Source organism: Erpetoichthys calabaricus, chromosome 5 (genome assembly GCF_900747795.2).
Source record: "Erpetoichthys calabaricus chromosome 5, fErpCal1.3, whole genome shotgun sequence".
NCBI lineage: Eukaryota > Metazoa > Chordata > Cladistia > Polypteriformes > Polypteridae > Erpetoichthys > Erpetoichthys calabaricus.
The window spans coordinates 16,029,901-16,051,274 of NC_041398.2; the positions used below are offsets into that span (position 1 = coordinate 16,029,901).

Below are 21,374 nucleotides of genomic sequence, written 5' to 3' on the forward strand. Positions count from 1 at the left end.
ACAGTCAAATAATGCAAATATATATATACATAAATAAATATCAATGTGACCTGAAGAAACAAAAAGACACCCCCTGCAGGAGAGGCACATATACAGTAGGTAGAGAAAAGAACCCCCCCCCCCTTTGAAATATTCCCATTTTGTTTGCTTCACAGCCATAAATGAAAACACACAATCTAATATTTCTTCCCAGCTTTTACTTATTCAAAGCAATCTCTAACATCCAAGTGAAAAAGATATCACAGCTACAATTCAGAAGAATGATAAAAAATCATAAACAAGACCTACTGAGATTAATAAAGGACCCCCCCCCCCAACTCAATGAGGTGTCAGTGCCCCCCATTCCCATTGCAGTTACTGGCTGTGCTCAATTGTAATGAGTGTGATTACTGAAGCTGTTCCTGGTCCATTCATCCCCTTCCTTGGTAGAGCAACTGACAGCAAACACCTGACTATGGGTGGCCAGCCACTTTCAAAAGATCTCAGGGATAGAGTTGTGGACAGACATAAGGCAGGAGATGGAGACCAAAACATCTCAAAGGCTTTATCAATCCCAAGGAGCCCAGTAAAGTCCATCATAAACAAGTGTTTGGTACTACTAGGACCCTCCAAACTGGATGGAAGAGCAAGGAGGACACTGGTAAGAAGGGCTACCGAGAGGCCAATGGCCACTGTGAAGGAGTGACAGGATTTGATGTCACAGAGTGGTCATTAATGGTGTGCAGGTGACAACAATTTGACAAGCGCTCCACCATTGTGGCTTGTTCAGGAGGGTCGCACTTCTCAAGAAAGGCCACATGAAGGCTCGTTTGAGCTTTCCCAGAATGCACCTTGAAGATTCTGATGCCAAGTGGGAAAAGTTTATATGGTCAGAGGAGACCAAAATGAAACTATTTAGCCTCAACACCAAATGGTCCACCAATGCAGCTCACCATCCACAACACAACATACCGACAGTAAATCAATGGAGGGGGCAGCATCCTGTTGTAGGGGGGCCTGGGGATCTTGTTAGGGTAGAAGGAAAAATGGAGGGGGCAAAATACTGAAAAAGTCTGGAGGAAAACCTGCTATCCTATGCCAGAAAGTTGAAGATGGGCAGAAAGTTGAAGATGTTCACCTTTCAACACGACAACGACCCACAGCACACAGCAAAATGGACCACACAGTGGCTGAAGGAGAGAAAAGTGAATGTCCTGGGGCCTCATGTATAAACGGTGCGTACGCACAGAAATGTTGCGTACGAACCTTTCCACGCTCAAATCGCGATGTATAAAACCTAAACTTGGCGTAAAGCCACGCACATTTCCACGGTAACTCATACCTTGGCGTACGCAATTTATCCGTCCGGTTTTGCAGACTGGCGGCACCCAGTGTCAAAGCAGTGCTACTGTTCCTGTGTGGTTACCCTTTCTTAGATCCACATCCACGGCGGCGGCTTTATCAAATACACTGAAATTAACCACATATCGTTCATAAATTTAATGCATCTGATTGTAATTAACCTGTAACAATATAATGGTCCACAGAATGGTCAAACTACTGTTCCTGTGTGCTCATCCTTTCTTTCTTAGCTCCACATTCCTGACGCGGCTTTATAAATACACTGAAATTAACTGCATATTGTTTATTAGTGTAATACATCTGATTGTAATTAACCTGCTGCAATATAATGGGCCAGGGAATAGCCATAGTATTCCAAATACCAGAACTGCTTTAGCGTTGTTACGCTCACTGCATCTTCTTCTTCTTTTTGCTGTTCCCGTTAAGGGTTGCCACTGCGGATCATTTTTTTCCATATTACTCTCACTGCACCACTCGGAGTATTTATATCACTGTATCTGAGTGTGAATCACAGCAGCAGCTGATCGGAAAGAGAATTATCGGTATACAGTTTCAAGTACACACTACATTAACCACGGCAAAAAGCGTCAAACCCTTTCCTGTACGGACCTCGCGTTTCAGAAACAGTTTCATCCCAAGAACTATAAACGCACTCAATCACCTCACTGTAAACTTGCACTACAGTTATAATATTGCACAACCTGCGCTACTTTATAAAGCGTGTATGATGACAATATCATTTTTAAGATGAAATGCAGCAAAATATTTGCTTATAGTATACAGATAAAACTTTAACTTCATTTAAATAATCTGTATTGCTAATAATTAAACATGTGAGGACACGGTGCCGCAGCGCTAGCTAGTTCACGGATAGCTCCTGCCTTGCGCTGTATTCTTGCTGGTGCTGACGCGACACTGGAAGGATAGACGGATAGAATAATTAAACATGTACTACGAAGATATTTCAATGTTCCTTAAAAGTTTTGAAGAATCGGCGTTTTAAGCTTACAAATGGCTTCACGTCTATTACAGAGCTGATTGTGTGGCGATTGGAGAAAGAAAAGTATGGACAGGAATTGGAGGTTAGTACGTTTGAAAGAGACAGTACTGCTGTAATAAATTATTTCATCGAAGGTCACACATGGTGTAACAAGACTCTTGCGTGAGATATGAACAATCACTGCGCCACCGTGTTCCCATGTTTAATAACATGCTTTCATTCCTATCATCATGAAAATGATATCACGTATACATCTCAGTATTTTAATTATTCAGAGAGCTGTAATATCTCGAATGTAATGCATTCTGTGTCCTGTCGGAGAAAGAGAAAGAACGGAAGCACGTAGTGATTCACACACATAGAGCACATAGAAGATCAAACACAGAAAAAAGCATTTAACATGCTACTTGAGAAACTAGTAAAATAAACGATTTTAAGAAATTTCGAGATTAAAGTTGACATTTCGTGCTTTTTTCCCCACTGTGTGCCTATGTTTTTTGTCTGTACCCTAATACGCTTTCATATGACACTCAGATGGTGGGCTACAACTCGCCTTTTCACAGCGACTTTGATATGTGATTTCTTTTTTATTTCGGGCACTGTGCGACTTTGTGAATTTGATCTTTCGAGTTTTTCCGACACTCTGTCACTCGATCAGCTTTCTTTTGTTGATTATACCACTGTTTAAACCAACAAATAGTACGTTTTTCCTTTGCCTCCACTTGGTATTCGCTGAAATTCTTATATTTTCCCCTGTGCTTTTCCCATTGTCTTTTCACAGAAGGCTATTTATATCGATTTGCATATTCAAAGAGGCGTAATTCTGGGAGGAGTTGAGGCGGGACAGAAGGCGCGTGCACGTGCGTTACTTTTCACGCAAATCGGGATTTATGTAGTGGGAGAACGTGAAAGTATGCGTGCGCACAGATTCCTGCATCTGGATTTTTCTGTGCGTACGCACAATCCCGCTTTTGTGCTTACGCCATGTTATAGTGTGAGTTCTACGCACAGCGTTATACATGAGGCCCCTGGTGTGGCCAGTCAGAGCCCAGACCTCAATCATACTGAAAATCTGTGGAGAGATCTGAAGATAGCAGACCACCAACATCACCATCTTGAGCAGTTCAACTGTAAAGAAGAGTGGGGGGCAAATATTGAGTGGGCTTAATCTAGATGTGCAAAGCTGATAGAGAAGATCACATCAGACTCAGGGCTGTCATTAAAGCAAAAGGGGGGGTCAACAAAATGACATTGACATTGTGGGGGGGGGTCCTTTATTAATCTCAGTAGGTCTTGTTTATGATTTGTTATCATTCTTCTGAACTGTAGCTGTGATATCTTTTATTTGGATGTTAGAGATTGCATTGAGTAAGTAAAGCTGGGAAGAAATGTTAGTTTGTTGTTTACATTTAAAGCTGTAAAGTAAAAAAAATGGGAATATTTCAAGGGGGAGATTCTTTTATATACCCACTGTATGTACACAAATATAAACAAGACATAAAAGACATACACACACACATATATATACTGTATATATACATATACTGTATATACAGTATATACACACATACTCGCTTCACAAGCCCACTGTGGGTGCGCTACACTCCTGTCCTGGGGTCTGAACGGACGCTAAGGGGATGCGGACAGATAAGCTGCTGTCTTTCTGCTCCTGCTACCAAGCTGAGCATCGATCATTTAAAAGCCTGTACGGTGGCTGTCCTTTGGTCTCACTGCTTTGTCTTGCGGGAAATTTAAATGTCTCTCATGGGACGTTCAGACTCATTATTACTTTCCTTATTTTCTGAATTTGCACATAGGTTGTTATTGTTCTCTTGTGCAACCTTTTTTTCCTTCTTTTCTCTCCAATGCTTTCGTGTCTCTTTTCGATGTGTAATGGGGATTGTGGAAGAGAGGTGAAGAAGAGAGTGCAGGCAGGGTGGAGTGGGTGGAGAAGAGTGTCAGGAGTGATTTGTGACAGACGGGTATCAGCAAGAGTGAAAGGGAAGGTCTACAGGACAGTAGTGAGACCAGCTATGGTATAAGGGCTGGAGATGGTGGCACAGGAGACAGAGCTGGAGGTGGCAGAGTTAAAGATGTTAAGATTGGCATTGGGTGTGACGAGGATGGACAGGATTAGAAATGAGGACATTAGAGGGTCAGCTCAAGTGGGATGATTGGGAGACAAAGTCAGAGAGGCGAGATGGCGTTGGTTTGGACATGTGCAGAGGAGAGATGCTGAGTAGAATGAGTGAAGGGTGCAAAGGATAGAGCTGCCAGGGAAGAGGAGAAGAGGAAGGCCTAAGAGATGGTTTATGGATGTGGTGAGAGAGGACATGCAGGTGATGGGGATAACAGAACAAGATGACGAGGACAGGAAGATATGGAAGAAGACGATCATCTGTGGTGACCCCTAATGGGAGCAGCCAAAAGAAGAAGCAGCAGCTCTTTCTTCTTCGCTTAGTCATTGACGCGCCATCTAGTACGTATAACATTTTAAGAGCTGGGAGCACATGAAGTGTGTCTGCCAAAAGCATTCCAACACCTGCGAGGTCAGATGTCCGTGATCTTGTTTTAAATGGTTTGTAAGTAGAGCGTGACGTGCAAAAATCGCCATCTCATGGGTCTTGCTTCCTAAGGTTGTAATGTCTAGTCTCGCGTGACGTCAAAATGTCTCTCCGAGATGATCACATCCCGACTCAAGATTCTTTTAAATACAGTATATACTGTATTTGAATTCAGTCCAAAGGATTATTGTCCATTGGAAGGAGAACAGTGCAACAAGGGCAGCCAGATTGTAAAGGATCGAGGAAAGATGCATGATAGCGCTATCCTGAAACTATATTTATATTAAAAAAAGGGTCACAGATCTCATCCTCCAAAAATCAGCAATCCAAAGCCTATGGACAGCCTGAAGAAAGAAAGAAACAGGCATGCAGTTGGCCACCTCACTAACCTTTCTCCAATGTTCAAGGCAAGATGTTTCTGTTTTATTTTTTTTCCTCAGCATCGATTAGCATCCATCTTATCTCCCTTGCCACATAAAAGCGACTTTTCCTATCTCCATACCTTCCTTCTTGCCAATTTTAATTTCGGCGCTCTGACCCTTCATTGGCTGTCCAACCGGAACAGTGTTGTTTGTTCACCTTCCAGATCCCGCCCATGGAGGCAATGCCGTCAATCACTGCCTTAAACCGCGAAAGGCTCCACCACCTGAATCTGAGTGGAAGCCCCCGGCCGTACACAAAAAGCAGGGACGCCTGGAAGGACCGGGAGGTGGCTTATACATCCCCTGGGCCACGAGGGGGCAACCGCCCTGGAGCTTGAGGAGACCACGGGAAAGGAGCAAGGAGGACTCAAGCCCATTATGGGGGGGGGCGCCCAGAGCCTCATGGAGCCTGGGAAACGGGCACTTCTGCCACACCTGGAAAGGTGGAGAAAGATCCATCCAGGGACGCCCAGAGTGCTTCCGGGTGCAAGGGCAGCACTTCCACCACACCAGGAAGTGCTGCTCGAAGAGTGTCATCAGGCACCTGGAGCACATTCGGGTGAGAATAAAAGGGGCCGCCCCAATACACTCGGGGAGGTAGGTCGGGAGCGGGACGAAGCTCCCCAAAGGAGAGGAAATGCGGCCCACCAGACATTTAGAAAGGAAACCCATGAAGAGGGTGATTCGTGCTGGGGGCACTGTGTGGCACTTTTGTATTTAATAAACGTGTGTGGCCTTCGACATCTGGTGTCTGTCTGTCTGTCTATGGTCAGGCTGTATGTCACAGCACACAAAAGACAGATGAGATACAGTTGTGCTGGAAAGTTTGTGAACCCTTTAGAATTTTCTAGATTTCTGCATAAATCTGACCTAAAACATCATCAGATTTTCACTCAAGTCCTAAAAGTAGACAAAGAGAAACCAGTTAAACAAATGAGACAAAAATATTATACTTGGTCACTTATTTATTGAGGTAAATGATCGAATATTCCATATTTGTGAGTGGGAAAAGTATGTGACCCTCTAGGATGAGCAGTTAGCTTGAAGGTGAAATTCGAGTCCGGTGCTTTCAATCAATGGATGACAATCAGGTGTGAGTGGGCACCCCGTGTTTTGATCTATCAAAGTCTGCTCTTCACATCACATGTTTGGGAAGTGTATCATGGCACGAACAAAGGAGATTTCGGAGGACCTCACAAAGAGAGTTGTTGATGCCCATCAGGCTGGAAAAGATTACAAAACCATCTCTAAAGAGTTTGGACTCCACCAATCCACAGTCAGACAGATTGTGTACAAATGGAGGACATTCAAGACCATTGTTACCCTCCCCAGGAGTGGTCGACCAACAAAGATCACTCCAAGAGCAAGGCGTGTAATAGTCGGCGAGGTCACAAAGGACCCCCAGGGTAACTTCTTTTTTTTTTTTTTTATTTATTAATTTTATTGTAATCATTCCAAACAAATAGATTAATTTATAACAAAAAAAAATTGAAGACAAATCAAACCCCACCCTTGAGAAGGAGAGCTTAGCCAATGGAGAATTGCTTAGGGATTTTTAACAAGGGAATAATAAACAAAAGAAATGAAGAAATATATAAAGGTAAATAAGAAATGGAGAAGAAAAATAAATGCGGTAATAGTTATTTCTCTTATTCTAAAATAATATTGATTAAATCCTGCCAGGTTTGGAAAAAATTCTGTACAGATCCTCTAACTGAGAATTTGATTTTTTCCAATTTCAAATAATATAAAACATCGGTTTCCCACTGACTTATAAGAGGAGAATTAGGATTCTTCAAATTTAACAGAATAAGTCTGCGTGCCAAGAGTGTAGTGAATGCAATCACCGTTTGTTTGTCCTTCTCCAATTCAAGTCCATCTGGAAGAACACCGAACACAGCTGTTAATGGGTTAGGAGGGATTGTGACCCCAAGGCTGTCTTAAAAATTTTTGTCCAAAATGATGTTAGTTTGGTGCAGGCCCAGAACATGTGACCCAGTGAGGCAGGAGCTTGGTTGCAGCGTTCGCAGGTTGGATCCTGCCCTGGAAACATTTTGGACAGTTTTAAGCGAGACAGATGAGCTCGATATATAATTTTTAGTTGAATAATTCTATGCTTTGCGCATATAGAACTCGAGTGAATTCTCTGCTTTGCTACCTTCCACTCCTTTTCTGATATATTGATTAAGAGATCTTCTTCCCAAATGTCCTCTTGGATCTTTGAAAGACAGGGACTCTAATAAGATTTTATATATTGCGGAAATGGTGTTTTATTTCCTCGAAATTGAGCAGTATTTTTTCCAGTATGATGGAGGGTGCAAAGTGGGGGAAATCGGGCAATTTCTGTTTAACAAAATTTCTAATTTGAAGATAGTAAAAGAAATGTGTAGCTGGGAGGTTGAATTTTGAATGTAATTGTTCAAAAGATGTAAATATGTTGTCTATATAAAGATCTCTGAGCATTTTAATCCCAAAACTTTTCCAGGTATTAAAAACTGGATATACTTGCGAAGGCTGAAAGAGGTGGTTCTCCTGCAGAGGTGCCACTGATAAAAGATTTTCCATCTTAAAATGCTTTCTAATTTGGTTCCATATTCTGAGTGAGTAAAGCACAATTGGGTTATTAGTATATTTGAGATAACTTGTATTTATTGGAGCGCAGAGCAGGGAGTATAAAGAAGTACTACAGGATTTTACTTCTATTGCAGACCAAGCCTGTGTATGTTCATTTATTTGTGTCCAGGTTTTTATGGCTTGTATGTTTGCTGCCCAGGAATAAAACTGAAAATTAGGTAAAGCCATGCCACCTTCTGCCTGAGGTCTTTGTAGGGTCGCTCTTCGGATACGTGGGTGTTTTGAGTTCCAAATGAATGAGGTTATTATTGAATCTAACGGTTTAAAAAACGATTTATTGATATATATTGGAATGTTTTGAAATAAAAAGAGAAGTTTAGGAAGGATATTCATCTTAACAATGTTAGTTCTTCCGGCTAGAGTGAGATGAAGGGTTGACCATCTATGCAAGTCTTGCTTAATTTTTTCCATACAGATAGCAAAATTTTGTTGATAAAGAGCTTTATGTTTACTTGTGATATTTACCCCTAGGTATTTAAACTGATCTGCTATGGTAAAAGGTAGGGTGTCCAATCTAATATTATATGCTTGTGAATTCACTGGAAAGAGTATACTTTTATTCAGATTAATTCTAAGACCAGATATCTTTTGAAATTCTGTTAGTGCTGTTAAAACAGCAGGGACAGTGTTTTCTTGGTCTGATATATATAAGACCATATCATCTGCATAGTCCTTCTCTGACAATCCCCTTTATCTGATAAGAATTTCGGCAGTGAACCGCCAGTGGTTCAATGGCGATTGCAAACAACAGTGGTAACAAGGGACATCCTTGTCTGGTACCACGTTCTAGTTTAAAGTAGTCTGAGGAAATGTTATTAATACAAACTGAAGCTTCTGGATTGGTATACAGTAGTTTGATCCATGCACAAATATTCGGGCCAAACCCAAATTTCTCCAATGCAGTGAAAAGGTAATTCCATTCGATCATGTCAAATGCTTTTTCTGCGTCTAATGAGAATAATAATAATAATAATTCATTACATTTATATAGCGCTTTTCTCAATACTCAAAGCGCTATCCACACAGGGAGGAACCGGGAAGTGAACCCACAATTTTACAGTCTCCTTACTGCAAAGCAGCAGCACTACCACTGCGCCACCTGTGAGTATAGTAATATCTCTGGGGTGTTTGACTTTGCTGGTGAATATATAACATTAAACAAGCGTCGGAGATTTGAAGATAGGTGTCGGCTTTTAATAAATCCAGTTTGATCTAAGCAACTGAAGGCCTCTTTCACATTGGGTAATGTTCATGTTCATGAGTCCACCATCAGGAGAACACTGAACAACAATTGTGTGCATGGCAGGGTTGCAAGGATGGATGGATGGATGGATGGATAGGTAGATAGATAGATAGATACTTTATTAATCCCAAAGCCACCGCTCTCCAAAAAAAACATTGCTGCTCGTCTGCAGTTCGCTAAAGATCACGTGGACACACCAGAAGGCTATTGGAAGAATGTTTTGTGGACAGATGAGACCAAAATAGAACTTTTTGGTTTAAATGAAAAGCGTTACGTTTGGAGAAAGGAAAAACACTGCATTCCAGCATAAGAACCTTATCCCATCTGTGAAACATGGTGGTGGTAGTATCACGGTTTGGGCCTGTTTTGCTGCCTCTGGGCCAGGACGGCTTTACTTCGTTGATGTAACAATGAATTCTGAATTATATCAGAGAATTCTAAAGGAAAATGTCAGGACATCTGTCCATGAACTGAATCTCAAAGAGAAGGTGGGTCATGCAGCAAGACAACGACCCTAAGCACACAAGTCGTTCTACCAAAGAATGGTTAAAGAAGAATAAAGTGAATGTTTAGGAATGGCCAAGTCAAAGTCCTGACTTTAATCCAATCGAAATGTTGTGGAAGGACCTGAAATGAGCAGTTCATGTGAGGAAACCCACCAACATCCCAGAGTTGAAGCTGTTCTGTATGGAGGAATGGGCCAAAATTCCTCCAAGCCGGTGTGCAGGACTGATCAACAGTCACCAGAAACGTTTAGTTGCAGTTATTGCTGCAAAGGGGGGTCACGCCAGATACTGAAAGCAAAGGTTCACATACTTTTGCCACTCACAAATATGGAATATTCGATCATTTTCCTTAATAAATAAATGACCAAGTATAATATTTTTGTCTCATTTGTTTAACTGGTTTCTTTTTATCTACTTTTAGGAGTTGAGTGAAAATCTGATGATGTTTTAGGTCATATTTATGGAGAAATATAGAAAATTCTAAAGGGTTCACAAACTTTCAAGCACAACTGTACAATACAACACACACACACACACACACAGGTAAAACTCCTTATGTGGCAGGGCTACAGCCTGAAACCTAAAAACTCGCCAGGACAAGACTGGTCAGCATAAGGAGCCTACTGACTGCAGATCAAATTCCTCGATACAGATCTCTGTAGGACTGGGAGCTTACAAATATCCTACCACGTAAGAGAACAGACAGATCACGACAAAGAATTGGGGCCACACCCTGGTGATCCCATATAACTGGAATGGCAGCAATCCACAATAAAACAAGCAATCATTGTGACAAACGTGTTCAAGAAGGCAGATCTTCTGCTCTTAAGCCCTTCTAGCAGGTAAGAGGCTGGACCAGGTGGGAGGACAATAGAATTGATGTCAGAAGCTCAAAAATGGCGCCATCCAAAGAGCGGAACGTGGCTGCCCAGAGTGAGACATTAAAAAAGCGTTTGGCCGAGAAAGCTGACAGTGTGTTAAACAATAAAAGAGAAGCGAACGAAGTATTTGATATCTTGGAACATTTACAGGTCACCAGAGAAGCCGATGTCCTTAGTGCCATAGAGGCCTGCCAGAAAGTGTTCACCATTTTGTTGGGCAGAGGAGAGCTGTACACAGGGCTGCTTCCCAAAGAGCATGAGACACCAGAGTCTTTCAGTGCTGAAGAGAAGTACGAGGCATTGATGAGGCACCGCTACAATGGCTGTGCGGAACAGCTGCTGGATCTCCTAGGCCATGACGCTTATCGTGTCAAAGAGTCTGCCCTTTGTGCATTGATGAAGTTTTCTGAAGAGGAAGCAAAGCATCCACTATCTAAAACGGATTGGGATGAGCACTCTGTTTTTCCTAGATAGAGCTGCTGAAGGTTGTGGTGGAACACTTGGGTTTCCACAGAAGAGGACACGTCGATGCTCATCTCCATATTTCAGGAATACCTGGCATTTGAAGATGTGCGTTACTATGTCATGACCTCCTTGACCTGCGGCATGGCCAGTGTAATGCAAAGGAAAGGTCTCGATATATCACAATGATGCTTTTGCTCTGATGTCTGCTATTGTCATGCCCAGCAGCGGCAGTGAGATGACTTCCTTTTTGGTGAGACAGGGAGATAAACTCGAGGATTGGAAGGCAAGCAAGCTAAAGGAACACAGGCGTGTTTTTGAGAAGATGTGGCTGACATTTCTGAAATACAAGCTGCCCAGTGACATGTACAAAAAAGTCCAAGTTATACTGCATGAGCAATCCGAAATTGATGATTCACTTCTTGACCGCAGCCTATGACATTGGAGGAGCTATCAGCCTGCTTGCTTAAATGGACTATTTGTTCTCATAAACCAGCACAACCTAGACTACCCCGATTTCTACGCCAAGCTGTACAGTCTGCTTGAGCCGTCAGTGTACCATGTGAAATACAGTGCACGCTTCTTTCATCTGCTCGACTTATTCTTGTCCTCAGGTCACTTACCTGCCTACCTGGTTGCTGCATTTGTGAAAAGGCTGGCAAGGCTAGCATTGACAGCACCCCCACAGGCACTTCTAATGGTCATTCCGTTCATCTATAACCTGATCCGTAGACATCCGAGCTGTCAGGTCCTACTGCAGGTACTTGTGAAGACCCTTACCTGATGGAGGAGAAGAACCCAGCTGATTGCCATGCACTGCAGAGCTCTCTTTGGGAACTACAGACTTTACAGAAACACTACCATCCAGCAGCTGCCAAAGCAGCAGTGGCTATCAAGAAGCCCTCATCAGACCAGGAGCAGGACATCAATGAGTTGTTAGAAGTATCAGCATTTGAAAAGAGATATTCGAAAGAGATATGAAGAATGTACCAAAGACCATCCCACTGGAATTTGAAAGAGTGACCACATTACTAGGAAGAAGCAATGAAGTTGTGGGTGAGCATTTTGCAATGGAGTGACAGCCAAGGACTTTTTGGATTTAGAATGCACATCTTCATGTGTCTCATTGTACAGGAGTGCACCTTTAGTTTTAACAAGTGGGTTGCACTCCTGCATTTCTCAGACCTGAAATAAAAACTCGCTGATCTGTTTCAAAAAAAAAAAAAATGTGAATTTCCCCTTGGGATTAATAAAGTATCTATCTATCTATCTATCTCTCTAATCCTGCCAACTACGCTATCTATCTAATCCTGCCAACTACGCTATCTATCTCTCTCTCTAATCCTGCCAACTACGCTATCTCTCTCTCTCTCTCTCTAATCCTGCCAACTACGCTATCTCTCTCTCTAATCCTGCCAACTATGCATTCTCTCTCTCTCTCTCTAATCCTGCCAACTACGCTATCTCTCTCTCTCTCTAATCCTGCCAACTACGCTCTCTCTCTAATCCTGCCAACTACGCTATCTATCTATCTGTCATCCAGTCTGCAGAGGGGAGGAAGAGAGAAGGTATTAGAACACAGTGCCAACCCATGGAGTGGCAGGGAACTGCAATCACCAGAGCCCTTAAGCTGTCCCCCCCTTTGCGCGCGTACATTACAACCGTTGCCAGATATGTAAAGGGGGATCCGGCAGATCAAAAGAAACCCAGACCATAAGCCTAACATGCACGGTGGAGAAAATGATGGCACAAATTATTAAGGAAAACACTGAGTATCGTGTGGCGAAGAAAGGAATGTAAGTTTGCGGTCAGCATGGGTTAAGATGAGGAAGGTTGCGTCTTACTGATAAGCTGCAATTCAAGATGGAAGCATCAAAAATGGACCATCAGGGAAGTGTAGATGAGATTATTAATGTGGAAATTCCAACATCTTCTGCTAAGGTCCCACATAAGAGGTCAGTCCTTCAACTAAAAGAAGTGTAAGATGGAGGTCCTGTTGAAGTCATTTGTTTCCACCAATATTCAGAGACCTCCAAGTATTTCACTTTTTATTGACCGTATCACAATTCCAGCGGGTCACATGTCTCCATACACTTTGTTAACTGAGCCTTTAAACAGCTTGGAAAATTCCAGAAAATAATGTCAAGCCTTTAGGTGATTTGACAATTAGCTTCTGATAGCCAATTAGCCTCATTGGAGTCAACATGTGGATGGATGTTAAGGCCGACCATCAAACTTACCGCTTCTTTACTGGACATGATGGGAAAATCAAAAAAATCAGCCAAGACCTCAAGAAAAAAAAAAAAAAAAGGTAGACCTCCGCAAATCTGGTTCAACCTTGGGAACAATTTCCAAATTCCTGAAGGTTCCATGTTCATCTGTATAAACAATAATATGCAAGTATAAACACCAGGGGACCACCCAGCCATAATACCTTTCAGGAAGGAGACACATTCTGCCTTGTACAAAAGAATGGTGCGGAAAGTGCAAATCGATCCCAGAACAACAGAGGAGCTTGTGAAGATGCTGGAGGACACAGATAGATGAGATTCGATATCCACAGTAAAACGAGTCCGACATCGACATTACCTGAAAGGCTTCTCAGCCAGGAAGAAGCCCACTGCTCCAAAGACGCCATCCAGTGGCACATGGGGACAAAGCTGACCTCCTGGGGAAATGTCCTCTGGTCTGAGAACTCCAAGAGTGAACTGTTTGGCCACAATGACCATTGTGATGTTTGGAGGACAAAGGGTGAGGCTGGCAAGCAAAAGAACAAGCATAGGGGTGGAAGCGTCATGTTGTGGGGGGCTGCTGGAGGGTCTGGTACACTTCATAAAATAGATGGCTTCATGAGGAAGGACAATGATGGAGACACACTGCAGCAACATCTCAAGAGCTCAGCATGGAAGGTGCAGCTCAGTCACAAATGGGTCTTCCAAATGGATAAGGACCCCAAGCAGACCTCCAAAGCTGTGGGAAAGTGGTTTAAAGGACAACAAGGTCGAGGTATTGGAGTGGCCATCACAAAGCTGTGACCTCAATCTGACTGAAATGACAAAGCGTGTGCGAGCAGGGAGACCTACCAGGGTTCTGTCAACAGGAAGGTGCCAAACCTCCAGCAACTTATTGTAAGAAGCGTGTGGAAGGTGACACGAAACGTTTGGCCAATGTGACCAAATAGGAACAAAGTGTATGGAAACTTGTCACCTCCCCTGGAATTGTGATGTGGTCAATAAAAAGTGAAACAGTTGGGAGGTCTCTGAACATTGTGGGGAAAAAATGGCTTCTGCCTTGCACAGTAGACGTCTTCAACAATCTGACAAATTTATCGTTTGTTAGGTTAAGATCAGTGGAGGGCTTAGAAAGGGAGTTGGAAAGAATTCACCCCAAGTGGATGGAAACTTCTGACCTCAACTGAATTTAAAAGGACAAATCGTTACAACAAATCTCCTCGTCCTCTGTCCCTCTATATGTGTGTCCCTGGCTCTTAAACATTTACTCCGGTAGTTTCTGGGGTCTACTGAAAGTCTTACATTATTATTATTATGTAACGTTTCAGTCAACCCTCCTCATCTTATTTGCCTGGAACCCTTCATTTTTTTTTTTAAATGGGGAAAAAATACCAGAAAAAAACATAAAAATATTTTTCCATGGCATGATAAGTAATAAATAATGGTAATAAATTGCATTTATAGAGCGCCTTTCACAAACCCAAGGTCGCTTTACATACAGATAAAAAAAAAAGTAAGAGTAGATTTGAAATAAATAATCAACGTCCCGACAGCATGGAGGCTCAGGGTGGGTTTGCCTGATGGCACTGCGGGGGTTGACTGCACCCTCACGTGCAAAAGCGAGCGGATCAGTTGGGGGCCGCATTATTATCTCAGGGTGCTTGGCGAGTCACATCTGCGCCGAATCCAGCTAATTGGAGGAGAAAGCTGCATGGCAGACAGGGGGACAGAGAAAGAAAGAAAGAAAGAAAGAAAGAAAGAAAGAAAGAAAGAAAGAAAGAAAGAAAGAAAGAAAGAAAGAAAGAAAGAAAAAGAAAACAGCAAGGAGAGTACAAAGATTGAAATGAAATGAAAGAAAAGAAAGAGTAAAAGGTAGGAGTGGGAGAAGAGAGCTGGTGTGGAGGAACTAAAGGAATGATTGGGGGACGAGGCTCGTGGTGAGGAGACTGGGGCTGAGGAGGGGCGCCCCCATTGACCAATGCAGGAAAGGAGGGGCGGCCCGTTATGTGGCATCTCCCTCGGGCACTGAAGGAGACTGGCAGCGGGCATGTGGCACCCCTGGAATGGCAACTGGGACCCGAGCCAGTAATTGATGGCTGACTGCACCCGTCAGTAGGACGTCTCCTTGTGCTGTGGGATCTGTATTGGGTATGCTTTTGGGAGGTAGCATTGGTGCTGACATTTTGAAAAGGAAATGCCGGTGATTCTGACCTCGGTTTTATTGAATTGATTTTTAACCTCCACTTCATCCCTTTGGATTTATCCATCCATCAATTATCCAACCCGCTATATACTAAGTACAGGGTCATGGGGGTCTGCTGGAGAAAATCCCAGCCAACACAGGGCACAAGGCAGGAAACAAACCCTGGGCAGGGCACACACACACACACACAAGGCACAATTTAGAATCGCCAATGCACCTGACGTGAATCTCTCTGGACTGTGGGAGTAAACCCACGCAGACACGGGGAGAACATGTGAACCCGGGTCCCCTAACTGCAAGGCAGAAATGCTACCCATCCTCACAGGTGGCGCAGTGGTAGTGCTGCTGCTTTGCAGTAAGGAGACTGTGGAGGATTGTGGGTTCACTTCCCGGTTCCTCCCTGTGTGGATAGTGCTTTGAGTACTGAGAAAAGCGCTATATAAATGTAATGAATTATTATTATTATTACCCACTGTGCCACCCCCTTTGGATTTATTCCTTTATTTATTGATACAGATCACTGCAGTTTTGAACAGTTTTTTTTGTTTTTGATTGGTTTTAAGTAAAGGCACTTGTCACCTTTGCATACCCACTGCTGGAGGTGTGTGTCCTCGTTTGCCCGCCTGATCTCGGGTTCAACACTAATTGACGGTTCGGGTTCAACAGTCTCACAGAAGCAAGGGGGGAATGTGGAGCCAATCTGGACCGCCAAACATTGGGATGTGGTGGAATTCAACTGTCACCTCTTTGCCACATAAGCAATTCAAACTGTGAGAATGAAACAGCTTAAGTTGCATTATAAAGGAAACTCCTCACCTGTCATGGCGACCACTTTAAAATGTACAGCAAGCACATTTGCAGCAGCACTTGTTCTTATCCTATAAATCTCACCTATTACGTGCACAGTTGATTAGAGGTGATTAAAAAGTTATAAATGATATGATAAAAAAAACACGTAGGCGGTCTTCTACAGCACCCAAGGGGTCACTCATTTTCAAGGCTGGGCCGTTGCCCTCATTTGCCCCCTTGACAAATTAAGCACTGGAATAAAAAAAAAAAGAAAAGAAAAAAAAAAAGTGTGCACTTTCTTGAATAAGCTTACCGGAAGCCTTCCATAAGGGATCCAACATCAGACTCCTGGATGATTACATATAATACGTGCAAACAAAGCCACATCAAACCATATGGGCACCCGGACTTTTGTTTTAACGTGCGACGCTGAGACGTTGCTGCGCATGCGTGTTTAGCTCAGTCACAATTTAGCGCAGTCACTTATGAACAGACTGAAATACAGTAATACAAGGAATTATCTGTCCAGCGCCCTGGAGATCATTGAAGATTTGAAATGTGCCAAAAGCGGTTTTAAAACCACGCGTTATCGGAAGAGGTCTGCAAAAATCATAAACCGGTTTACCTGAAAAGTGGCCACTGTTATAGCATGACAGATCCCTTTTCTTGTCACTCGAAGTCCTCCTGATGCTGCACATAGTGTCCAGCAGCAACCCTTCGCCACTGCATGTAGTTCACTGGATGCGTGTAAACCCGCATGGGACCCACATAAAACCCAGATTGGGCCCATACGGGTTTGCTACCTAGAAGTAAACTCATGAAGGAGCACCTCCTAAAATCAAGAAACCCGTCAGCGCAGCGCGTCGCCTCGTCCCTCACCTCTGGGGATCCCCATCCATAGTCGAAACCCACGTCTGGCTTTGTTTGATTCTTGTGGCCCTAAACAGGTCTGAACACGTGGAGCGGAGAAAGGAAAGGAGGCGAGGCAAAAGTACGTCATCCACATGCGACGAGGGACACGTGACCGCGCTCACACGTGGCACATGCGTCGAGTACGAGGTGAGCAAAAGAAGAAAAAAAAGAAAGAAAGAAACTGTGAGAGAACGAGCCGTGAGGACAACTGGTGAGAATCGGGGGGTCGGGCGGTCCGGCGATTTGCAGGTGTAGTTAAAAAAACAATTTAGATTACCCGTGAACGCGGCATCCACAATTTTGAGGAGGCGTCTGACGCCGCGTAGTTCACTTAAGTTTTGGGGAACGAGCGCTTAGGTTTGGCGGCGGCACACCGAATAGCTCCCTCGCACCTTTACGATAAAACAACATGTCTTCGCAACTATTGGAAATCTTTGTAACAGCTTGTAGGCAGCCTTCATTCTATAGGTCTTTTACAATCTGTGGAGAAGACGCTTACTGACAAAATTGAGACATGTGGTGTCAAAATCCGTTTTCCCTGCCACTTGTAAATGGAACACTTGACGAATAAAACTTTGCACAGTCCTTTTAAGAAGCCATCTATTAATCTATTGGGACCCCATTTCTTTCCTCCTAGTGGGGGAACTAATTTGTGCAGTAGGCGCTGTGCTGTGGAAAATGTCTTTCCCCTGCCTGCTACTAGCAGTCTGAAAACTGGATTGATAACAAATGTTAAGAATTTCTTTAAAAAGGCCGCCAGGTGGTCTTCTTTTAGCGCTTTCTTATCTACTGGGCCGAGCCCTTTCTTACCAGAGAAGAAATCAATTTGTGTGGCAGTGCTGTGGAAATCTTCGTCCCGTGTCTAAAAAACAAAACGTTAACACTGATTCAGTAAACATGATCATTTAATCTTCTTCTTCTTTTGGCTGCTCCCGTTAGGGGTTGCCACAGCGGATCATCTTTCTCCATCTCTTCCCGTCCTCGTCATTTTGTTCTGTCACACCCATCACCTGTATGTCCTCTCTCACCACATCCATAAACCTTCTCTTAGGCCTTCCTCTTCCCTGGCAGCGCTATCCTTGGCATCCTTCTCCCAAAATACCCAGCATCTCTCCTCTGCACATGTCCAAACCAACGCTATCTCACCTCTCTGACTTTGTCTCCTAACCGTCCAACATGAGCTGACCCTCTAATGTCCTCATTTCTAATCCTGTCCATCCTCGTCACACCCAATGCAGATCTTAGCATCTTTAACTCTGCTACCTCCAGCTCTGTCTCCTGTGCCCCCGTCTCCAGCCCATATAACATAGCTGGTCTCACTACCGTCCTGTAGACCTTCCCTTTCACTCTTGCTAATACCCGTCTGTCACAAATCACTCCTGACATTCTTCTCCACCCTGCCTGCACCCTCTTCTTCACTTATCTTCCACAATCCCCATTACTCTGTACTGTTAATACCAAGTATTCAAACTCATCCACTTTCTCCAACTCTACTCCCTCATCCCCACCATTCCACTGACCTCCCTCTCATTCACACACATGTATTCTGTCTTGGTGGTCCTACTGACCTTCTTTCCAGTTTTCTTTTTTTTTTTTTCCCTGAAGGTTTTCAAATTTCTTTCCAGACCTTGCTTTATCCACTGGTGTGAGTGTGCCAGTCGTGTTGCCATCCCCAAACTGAAATTTTTCTAAATGGCTTTGTATGCTGAAGCATTAAGAATTCCTTACACTGGAACTAAGGGGGCCCACACCATAACCCCCCCCCCCCCCCCCCCCAAACTTTCCATTTGGCACAGTGCGGTCAGGTAAGTCCTGTGCTCTGTTCTTATAAAGAGTGTGAGGTGGACGTGACTCATTTGATAAACACATGCAGGTTTGAACTTGCCGTTTGTAGTGTTAGCTGCTCTCGTACTCCCCCCGCCCCCCCACTTCCTGTCCGTTGTAATCAACATGTCAGAGCAGGAGGCACACAGTAGTGTTGCACAGCAAATTATTACTAAATTTTTGACAAATGAAGAAGTCATTGAATCTCAGCTTAATTTGAGACTTAAAAATCAGTTTGAGGATGAGTGTTTCTCAGTCTCGAGTATTCACACGTGTATTTTAGGAGTATAGCAAGGATAACATTAATAACTCGGGATGTAAACTAAAATCAAACATTAAACACCTTATAATAATAATAACAATAATAACACATTTTATTTATTTATATCATGTTTCACATGCTCAAAGAGCTTCACAAATATTCACACAAGTATTTTATTTATAAAATAAGGATGTCATTAATAACACAGGATATAAACTAATATCAAACATTTAACACCTAATAATAATAATAACACATTTTATTTATATATATCATGTTTCACATGCTGAAAGAGCTTCAGAAATATTCACACATGTATTTTGTATAAACTAATATCAAACACCTAATAATAATATTAATAATACATTTTATTTATATAACGCGCTTCCCATGCTAGTTAAATACATGAAGATCAAAGTTCTGAAGTTCTAACAAGAAACAATAAACCAAAAATGAACAAGTCATGAGAAATGCCCCAGTTTGTGTACACTTACATGTAGGAATATAAAGGAAGAGTTTACAACAACAACAAAAAGTACAAAAAGTAGCTCAAAGTGCTTTACATAATAAAGAAAAGAAAAATAACAGACAAAATACAAAATTAAAATAAGACAACATTAGTTAACGGACAAAAGGAGTAAGGTCCGATGGCCAGGGTGGACAGAAAAAACAAAAAAAAACTCCAGAAAGCTGGAGAAAAAAATAAAATCTATAGGGGTTCCAGGCCACGAGACCACCCAGTCCCCTCTGGGCATTCTACCTAACATAAATGAAATAGTCCTCTTTGTAGTTTGGGTTCTCATGGAGTCACTTGATGCTGATGGTCATACAGACTTCTGGCTTTTAATCCATCCATCATTGTTGGAACATCATGGTGCTTTGGGTAGATGGTGGTGGCGCAAGCCTTGCACCACCACCAAAAGGACACCGGAAAAGGAAACAGAAGAGAGAGTAAGGGTTAGTACAGACTTTAGAGCCACCATGAATAGTTATTATAATGAATTAGATATACAGAGTATCAGGATTAAATTACAGTGAAGTTATGAGAAGGCCATGTTAAAATAATGTGTTTTCAGTAGTGTTTTAAAGAGCTCCACTGTATTAGCCTGGCAAATTCCTACTGGCAGGCTATTCCAGATTTTAGGTGCATAACAGCAGAAGTCCACCTGCCTCACCACTTCTTTTAAGTTTTGCTCTTGGAATTCTAAGGAGATGGTCATTTGAGGATCTGAGGTTGCGATTTGGAATATAAGACGTCAGACATTCCGATATATAGGATGGGGAGAGATTATTTAAGGCTTTATAAACCATAAGCAGAATTTTAAAGTCAATCCTGAATGACACAGGTAACCAGTGTAGTGACATCAAAACTGGAGAAATGTGCTCGGATTTTCTTTTCCTGGTAAGGATTCTAGCAGCTGCATTCTGCACTCGTTGCAAACGATTTATGTCTTTTTTGTGTAGTCCTGAGAGGAGTGCGTTACAGTAATCTAGTCGACTGAAAACAAAAGCGTGAACTAATTTTTCAGCATCTTTCAATGATATAAGAGGTCTAACATTTGCTATGTTTCTTAAGTGAAAAAATGCTGTCCTAGTGATCTGATTAATATGCGATTTAAAATTTAGATTACAGTCAACAGTTACCTCTAAGCTTTTTACCTCCGTTTTGACTTTTAATCCTAATGCATCCAGTTATTTCTAATAGCCTCATTGTATCCATTATTGCCAATCACTAAGATTTCGGTTTTCTCTTTATTTAATTTGAGGAAGTTACTATTCATCCATTCTGAGATACAAGTTAGACATGTGATTAGTGAATCAAGAGAATCGGGGTCATCAGGTGCAATTGATAAATACAGCTGTGTGTCATCAGCATAGCTGTGGTAGCTCACGTTGTGCCCTGAGATAATCTGACCTAATGGAAGCATGTAGATTGAGAAGAGCTGCAGACCCAGGATAGAGCCTTGTGGAACACCATATAGAATATCATGTGTCATTGAAGTATAATCACCACAACTAACAGAGAATTTTCTTCCTGCCAGGTAGGATTCAAACCAATTTAAGACACTGTCAGAGAGGCCCACCCATTGGCTAAGGCGA

At 42.6% G+C, this 21,374-nt stretch overlaps 1 protein-coding gene and 1 pseudogene across 1 annotated transcript in view; both read left to right on the forward strand.

The window, feature by feature from the left end:
* The window catches only part of LOC114641632 (uncharacterized), a 42,954-nt gene that overhangs the window by 8,284 nt on the left and 13,296 nt on the right, over positions 1 to 21,374 (forward strand). Inside the window, exons 4-7 of the mRNA XM_028790667.2 lie at positions 10,813 to 11,008; positions 11,550 to 11,813; positions 11,897 to 11,988; positions 17,224 to 17,335. Coding sequence (XP_028646500.2) covers positions 10,813 to 11,008; positions 11,550 to 11,813; positions 11,897 to 11,988; positions 17,224 to 17,335 — 664 coding nt within the window. The remainder of the gene's footprint in view (positions 1 to 10,812; positions 11,009 to 11,549; positions 11,814 to 11,896; positions 11,989 to 17,223; positions 17,336 to 21,374) is intronic.
* Positions 10,607 to 12,263, forward strand: LOC127527748 (nucleolar complex protein 4 homolog; annotated as a pseudogene).